Source organism: Dipodomys ordii, unplaced genomic scaffold (genome assembly GCF_000151885.1).
Source record: "Dipodomys ordii isolate 6190 unplaced genomic scaffold, Dord_2.0 Scaffold24, whole genome shotgun sequence".
Lineage (NCBI taxonomy): Eukaryota > Metazoa > Chordata > Mammalia > Rodentia > Heteromyidae > Dipodomys > Dipodomys ordii.
The window spans coordinates 14,337,053-14,345,581 of record NW_012267240.1 but is presented as its reverse complement, the minus strand read 5'-3'; the positions used below and the strand labels follow the sequence as shown (position 1 = coordinate 14,345,581).

Genomic DNA, 8,529 nt, shown 5'->3' with positions numbered 1-8,529 from the left:
CCTTGAGCTGAAGAGCTGAGGGACAGCGCCCAGGTCCAGAGTTCAGGCCCCACGACTGGACCCCAAAAAAAAGAAAAAGAAGATTGCTAAGTGAGGGAAAGTGATGGAGGAAGACTGACAGCAATACAATACCTGGTTAGAAATGTCACAGTGAAGCCAGGTGCCGGTGGCTCACGCCTGTAATCCTAGCTACTCAGGAGGCTAAGATCTGAGGATCTGCTCTGGCAGGAAACTCAGGGAGACTCTTATCTCCAATAAACCACTAGAAAACCGGAAGTGGCACTATGGCTCAAGCGGCAGAGTGCTCGCCTTGAGCTGAAGAGCGTACAGACAGCGCCCAGGCCCAGAGTTCAAGCCCCAGGAATGACAAAAAAAAAAAAAAGAAAGAAATTAAGAAAGCAGACAAAATAGAGGAAAGACACCATCTAGAGATTTTTAAATGATCTGTAAACAAATTGTACAGGAATAAATTTGACAATGGTGTCTGCTATGAATTTGTAGACTTGGTTATTAAAGTTATTATGTGGGCCAGCATGACTGATGGCCAACAATCCTGTAGTATAGTAGAACCATGGAGATATTGTGCCATCTAACCCACTGGGTGAGGTAGTAGAATTCTGTGGACCAGCCACTTGACAAAAATAAATCAGAAGAGAAGATAGAACAGTATGAGGATTATGACTGGGAATTTAGTGGCTAACTGAACAAATGCAATGACGTTATGTCATTCATTGAGCTTCAGTTCGGTCTTTGATCAGGTTTAAGTTGACATTCTTGCACAGTGATGGATGAAGCTATCCTGACTAACATGATGAGATCTCTAATAAATGGAGTGAGCATAACTGCAGGACACTGGGATGGTGGGGGGAGAGCTCTACTCTACTGACACCATCTCATCCAACACAGACTCTTCTAGCTAATGCTTCTGTTCATCTTGCACCAAGCTATCCTCAGTCTCTGGGGCAGACACCGGACTTCTTTCTGCTTCTTGGAGATGCTGGAGAAAGGATCGTTTCAACAGGTGATAGTTGTTCATCTGAGCTTTTGTTTATCAAAGCAAAAACAGCTATGCATATATTCAGTGAGAGCCATCTATTTTGCTCCAGGGAGTAGCTACTTTTTCAGGTAATATGAACAGTAACTTGGACATGTTCAAGCATCAGATGTCTTAATCCTCAAAAAAGACACCTGATATTAAAAAATAATAATAATAAAGTTACCTGTAACTCCCCATAGTGTTTATACACGTGGCTCCGTTCTGGCAGCCCATGAGTGTCCCCATCACACATTCATTAACATCATCAGAGCAGTGTGGTCCCTGCAATCACATCAAGAACAGTCAGGTGCCACAGGAAAAGGGGATTCAGTATGCTTATGGTATTCTAATATATGTATACAGGGACAGTAGGAAAGAGATTGGTAAGCTAAATACAGAAATTGTAATATTAATCGCTGGCTATACTTTTTCCTGGACCTAACAAGCCCTTAAGTAGATCACAGCCACCTGACTTATCTAACTGTAACCCCTCAACACATGATCTTTTTTTGTGGTTGTGGTAGTGGTCATGGGTCTTGAACACAGGGCCTGCGCACCTTACTTGAGCTTTTGTGTTCAAGGCTCATGCTTTACCACTTTGAACCATAGCTCAATTTCCAGTTTTCTAGTAGTTAATTGGAGATAAATCTCATGGACTTTCCTGCCCAGGCTGGCTTTGAACCATGATCCTCAGATCTCAGCCTCCTTAGTAGCTAGGATTACAGGCTCATGCCTGTAATCTCAGGAGGCTGAGATCTGAGGATCGAGGTTCAAAGCCAGCCCGTGCAGGAAAGACCGTGAGACTCCTATCTCCAATAAACCAACAGAAAACCGGAAGTGGCGCTGTAGCTCAAGTGGTAGAGAGCTCGCCTTGAGCTGAAGAGCTGAGGGACAGCGCCCAGGCCCAAAGTTCAAGCCCCACGACCGACAAAAAAAAAAAAAAAGATCACAGCCATCAGAAGGAATTCTTACAAAGATGTATCCTTAAATTTCACAATGGTGCTAAGCCTAGGAATACTTATGTATCAGTTTTGTTGTTAAAGTTTATACTGGGAGCCTTTTCACCAGAAAGGACAAGAAAATTTCAATATGTTAAGATTCAAGTCGTCCATGCCAATACTAAGGGAGGTAACATTCCCTTCCATGTTGTGATTCAATTAAATGAACTTTGCCTTAAGATGGCTTTGGATTCAGTGGGTAAAAGAACCAAATGAGTCCTCATTTGGCATGGATGGCATACATAATTCTCAGGAGGCCACTGCACATTAGAAACTTTGGACAGACAATCAAATAAGGAAAGCACAGATTCTGTTGCACTCTTGCTTCTCACCAGAGACCACGTGACTCACCTGCCACTGAGGAGGGCAGATACAGAAAAAGGAACCTTTCAGATCCAGGCACGTCCCACCATTCCTGCAAGGATTGCTGCTGCAAACATTTGTGTCCACTGTCTGAAACAAAGACAGGTCAGTGATTGGAGACAATGGCATTTGCCCTGGGCAGCAGTGAAGGGCAGGTTTCAGTCCTGGTGGGCATTGGAGGATTTCATGTTTACTCCTTGTCAGTGAGGGCCTTGCATCTGGAGATGACCCTGTCAGCTACTCAAGTTCTTCTTCAAATTAACTATCTTGTGGAAAAGAATAAAATAGGTGTTTCCTACTGCCAATTCTTCCCATACTCCTTGACACTTTCTTTACTAGATTTTTAAACCCTGGATGGAATGAGGTATGGAGAAGAAGGCTTTCCCACCATTCTTTGGGAAAATGTGTTCCATCTGAGAAATATCTGAACAAGGTAACAATGAATATCTATTTCTATTGCACTAAGAAAATAAAATGGAAATCTCCTGCTCTTTAATCTATTAGTCTTATCTCTAGTACCTTCAGGTAAGGCTTTGAAATGGAATCGCCTTTTACTGCCAAACTCTTTCTATGGGTCCAGATGACTGAGCTCTTTTCACTGCAAGCTCCTTTGTTTGAAATGTGGCCAGCTAAGATACACTTTCCTCACGTATGCTTACCTGATCGCTTTCAAATCAGAGCTGCACACAGACCTACCTTTGTCTATACAGCCTGGGAGATTTTTACCACATGTCAGCTACCTGTTTCGATCTTGTAGGACTTTTAATGTTTTTGAGGGCAGAGGCAAATTCTTTATAGAGAAGACGGGGGTAAGGCAATGAAGCTGTGACTTTAACTGTAGCCCACTTCTGCTTAAATAGGAATAAAATAATCATCCCATACACACATATTCAGAGGTATGTATATACAATGACTCGCAGAGAAAATTAGTCCATTTTCGTCATTTCACAAATGAATTGAGAGCCAGGAGAGAGTGATTATCATTATATTGCAAAGTCCATTCTTTCTCAAGTAAGGACAAATATGGAGAATATCTGTGTGGAGGTTTTTTATGAACTGTTTTTTTCCCATTGTTCTATTTAACTTTGTCTAACTTTGAGCTTTGCTCATCAAAAGACACTATTAAGAACATTCACCACAAACTCATTGGAAGTTTGTCTGGGGCACAAAAGCGACATTGTCTGCCTAGTGATTGGAAAAGCCAAAGCTTTATGGTGGTTCAGCAGGAAATGAAATCAGCAATCAGGAGGAAGACAATGGGGATTGGCAGAGACTATAGATAGCCAGATACCCATTTTACTATCCAAAGGCAGAAATTTTCAAATTCCCATTTGAAAATTATTAATATCTCTTTCTAAGGGAGGTTGGGAGGGAGGAGGACAATCTAAACACTTTGGGCCACGTGCGTCTAATCTTGCTTGACCTTTGGTAGAAACAAGGAAAGATTGTAAGAGACTGAAAACTGTGACTTGCTCATAGCTGGTTGCATTCACTCAACTAGTCCCTAGACACATGAAGGCTAAGGAAGCAACCCACTCTCCAAGTGGCCAAAATGAACATATTCACCAAACTTAAAGCACAAAATAATAGTAGAGGACAATGACCAAAAACAATGAAAACAAATCAACTGAGCAGAAATCCTTAACTCAAAATTCCCAGAACACCCATTCAAAAATGATAGAGTGAGTACATTTCTGAGTAGAAAGTTCTAGCTTCAACAACGGCTTTGAAGAGACCAACTACCTACAAAATAGGTAAGAAGCCTAAAATTACATAGTCCCGAATATTCTTTTTTTCTTGGAGACCATTCAAATTTAATTCTCAGCAAATATAGTTTTAAATAAACTTGGAATATACTGTAATACCCCACAGGCTCCAGAACATAATGTTAGACTGGCTGCATAGCCAGGATGGACAAACAAGGTATTCCTTGCTAGGTAGGCACTCTAGCACTGAGCCACTTCTAGCCCTATTTTATGCTGGTTAATTTTAAGATATGGTCTTGCTTCCTGTCTTCCTCAGGAACACATCTGAACCTCTATCCATCTGTTTTAGCCATCACTCCGCCGATGAAGGGACAGTCCCACATCGTGATGCCCAACTTCTTTTTCCAGTGAGATGGCGCCCCATGGATGGTTTGGCCTATAACTTAGAGCCTCCCAATCTCCACCTGCCGTGTAGCTTAGAATGACAGGCCCCCATTGCACCCAGCTGTGGGGTAAGAAGGAGTCTGGTAAACTTCTCTGCTCCCTCTGGCTTTGAACCATGATTTGCCCATTCTCAGCTTCCCAAGAAGCTAGGATTGCAGGTATAAACCCCCAACACGCAGCTAAGTCCTTCATATTGATCATTCATCTGCTCTTAAACTAAGATGGCTGGCCTTAACAATGGACTCTTGTATAATCTTCAGTGAACATGTATCTTTTGAGACTTACCTGCTGTAAGCTTCGAAATTTCTCTTCAAGATCCACAAGCTAGCAATGCAGAAGAAAAGGAACCAATTAGCTCATTAAGGCATTTTATACGCAGTGCTATAAACTTGAAATACTTTTCTAATAACCTCTTCTAAGGATTCCCTTTGTTCCTGCTTTCTTTGCCTTCTACTTCCTTATTTCTCTCTCCATCAGGCTCCTGTTTCTTCCTGGTCTCTTCCATTGATTGCCTAGATTTTTTTTCGAAGTTTAAAAGAACCCACTGAAAAAAGTCAGGTGCCGGTGGCTCACACCTGTAATCCTAGCTACTCAGGAGGCTGAGATCTGAGGATGCGGTTCAAAGCCAGCCTGGGCAGGAAAGTCCGTGAGACTCTTATCTCCAATAAAGCACTAGAAAAACGGTAGTGGCACTGTAGCTCAAGCAGTAGAGCACTCGCCTTGAGCTGAAGAACAGAGGGACAGTGCCCAAGCCCAGAGTTCAAACCCCACAACTGACAAAAAAAAAACACTGATAAGCTCATGAGTTGCTGTGTTGTCCATGGTGGCTGAGAATTTTCGTAAATGGCTATGGGGAATCCTCTTCGCCAAGAAGGCGGCTGTGATGAGGACTTGAACAAGGCAAATCCTTACCATGGCACTCCCTACCTTCGGTCCACTGCCACTTCTGTATCTTCTATTAGAGTTACACCACTTAACAAAAGTCAGTTATTATAATGAGGCATATCTAAAGAGCATAGAGTGTTGATGGATTCCCTGAAAGATGCTCAACTTGTAAAACTGATTTAAGGAGAACTCATTTGCTCTTAGGATATATATGTCTGACTTACCTTTGAATGAATTTCATGGATTTCATTAGATATATTTGAATAAAGACCAATTCCATTCCTTTTTATAGCTACAATATCATCTTTGTTTCTCTGGACCTAATTTTAAGAAGAAAATAAGGAAAAGAATAATATTAGTGAGGGAAAAAAAATCATGCACATCTTATAAGAATGTAAAAACTGGGCTGGGAAGGTGGCTCAGTGGTAGAGCGCTTGCCTTGCATGCATGAGGCCCTGGGTTCCATTCCTCAGCACCACAAACAGAAAAAAACAGAAGTAGCGCTGTAGCTCCAGTGGTAGAGTGCTAGCCTTGAGTAAAAGAAGCTCAGGGACAGTGCAGTTGAGGGACAGCGCCCAGGCCCAGAGTTCAGGCCCCACAACCGGACCAAAAAAAAAAAAAAAAGATTCAGAAGTTGAGGTACCCCAGACTCAGAAAAGGACAAAAGAAAAGAGCCTATAGCATGCCTAGGGCCTTAAACCAGAAAATTTCCAGATCCAAAGTTACACGTTGCTGGCAAGACTGAGCCTTTTGTGTTTCTACATCTTGTCACTGCTGAACACTCCAAAGGCCAGGAGAAAGACCTGTCTCCCAGGGAGATTCATAGGCCAATGAATAAAAAGGTTAGTATTTTCTGGAAGGACCTTAACCTCTGGGTCCAGCTTTCCATATATCTCAGCTTCTCTCCTCACCTGTGCCCCACTAAGGATAGAAAACGACTTCCTATCTGCGGCTCCCTGGGACAGTGTTCCCACGCAGCCCAGAATGAGGACTTGCCACCCGTGGCTCCATCAAAGCAGTCACAGTTGGGGAGGGGGACCCACCTGTCCATTTTCTACTCGGTCTAAATCCTCACAGATGCCGTGAACACAGCGCTGTTTAGAGACCCCTTTGCAGTCATCGTATTTGAATTCACACCGCGTCCCGTAAGTCTCCGGTGAGCAGTCACATCTGTTGGGTTGCACAAGAGCATGACATTTGGGATTGTGCTTGAAAGCCAGCACCTGCTGGCCAAATTGCAAGTAAGTGATCTTAACATGGACCTGCGAACCAGCAGTGCAAGTTAACTGCCTAGAGCCCTGGAGGAAAACCATCCTGTTCTGCTCCAAGAGGGGGAAAAACTGAGCAAACACGTGACTTTCACAAATGAAATGTTAGTGAATGGAGACTTATTATCACACAGGACTACCACACAGGGGTCAGGAACAAGGCAAAGAACCTAGCGGGCCATTGCCTGCCTCCCAAGCGTACAAACGTGAACTTGTTTTTTAGCATCCTGGAAAAGGAATCATCCTTAATGACACACATTAAGGTATAAGAGCCAAAGCACAGGAAGTAAGTCTGGCTGTTTGAAACACTCAAGGGCTTCACCCTGGGCACAGAACTCACTTTGCCCAGGGGATGGCATGTTTGAGTAGCTTCTAAGGAAGAGAAGATCAATGGATATGGCTAGAGATGGAGAGGAATCACACGATGAACAGTATCTAAGGACTTGTAGGGAGAGTTGACAGTCTTAGCAAATGGAAACACAGGATACCCAGCTAAATGTAAAATTCAGCTAAATGCATATTTTGTGCATAATTATGATTGGTATTTATATATTATATTCATAACCAATATTTATAATAGCACTATGTACTTAAAAAAACTATCTCACTACTAAATTACATTCCTGAGCATTCCAAATTGCTTTTTATATGAAGACAAGGTTATAGATGAATAGCAATAAGTCATTAAAACCTAAAGAGCAAGTATCTTCCCTTCTCTTTTTCCATTTTCTTGCTCATATTCTGTTTCTTTTCCTTCTCCTCTCCCTCCTTCTTTCTCTCTTTCTCTCATACACACCCTTATATAAATATTCCAACAGTTTAATTACACTCTTCATAATTACAGAAATTTAGAATATTTCATGTACATACTTGAGCATTGATACAGCTGACTTCATTGATACAAATTTATTTTCACAAATCTGTTAATTTAAAAATCTTAAAAGCACATATTACTATAGTTCTAAGTCTATTTTCCATTTATGGGAGATTTGAGTGTTTGGAAAAACCTATGACATTATAGTTCAGATTTAAGTCCTGAGCAGGTCTGTTAACTGTGCACCTTGGACAATATGCTGTCTAATACATGGGCATTGTTTTCATAGGCCTTCCTCTGGACAAAGTGCTTAGGAAATTGAGTTTATCTTATCACGGAGCACTTAAATATTGAAAAATGACGTAAGATTTGAGGGAGAACATTCTAGTTCACAAACTTGCAATAAAATCCTCTCTCCTTATCTCTCTTCCTTTCCCTTTACTATTGACACTGGGAAATGAGTGGATGTTAACTAGCTGCAAAGTAGGTTTCTTTCATTTGAATTTACTTATATGAAAAGAAGAAAAATGAGAGAAAAAGCAAGCTAAGTAAACTGTGAGTTTCCTTAATCTAATCTTCAGGCACAACCATGTGTGTGTGTGTGTGTGTGTGTGTGTGTGTGTGTGTGTGTGTGGTTGTAGTGGTCCTATTGACCAGGCACAACCGTGTGTGTGTTTGTGTGTGTGTGTGTGGTTGTAGTGGTCCTATGGCTTGACCATAAAGCCTGAGCCTTTTTGCTTTGCTTGAGCCACAGCTCCACTTCTGGCTTTTTGGTGGTTAATTGGAGATAAATGTTTCATGAACGTTCCTGCCCAGACTGGCCTCAAACCACGATCCTCAGATCGCAGCCTCCTGAGTAGCTAGGTTATTAGTGTGGGTCACTGAAATCACTGGGACCTGGACAGGACAACTTTTTTTTTTTTTTTTGTCGGTCATGGGGCTTGAACTCTGGGCCTGGGCGCTGTCCCTCAGCTCTTCAGCTCAAGGCGAGCACACTACCACTTGAGCCACAGCG

The 8,529-nt window shown here is 42.1% G+C and overlaps 1 protein-coding gene across 1 annotated transcript in view; it reads right to left on the bottom strand.

Annotated features, from left to right (window-relative positions):
- The window catches only part of Cubn (cubilin (intrinsic factor-cobalamin receptor)), a 250,702-nt gene that overhangs the window by 223,429 nt on the left and 18,744 nt on the right, over nt 1-8,529 (bottom strand). Inside the window, exons 3-7 of the mRNA XM_013014602.1 lie at nt 5,657-5,752; nt 4,833-4,871; nt 2,386-2,487; nt 1,221-1,318; nt 595-631 (exon numbers count right to left, since the gene is read on the bottom strand). Coding sequence (XP_012870056.1) covers nt 595-631; nt 1,221-1,318; nt 2,386-2,487; nt 4,833-4,871; nt 5,657-5,752 — 372 coding nt within the window. The remainder of the gene's footprint in view (nt 1-594; nt 632-1,220; nt 1,319-2,385; nt 2,488-4,832; nt 4,872-5,656; nt 5,753-8,529) is intronic.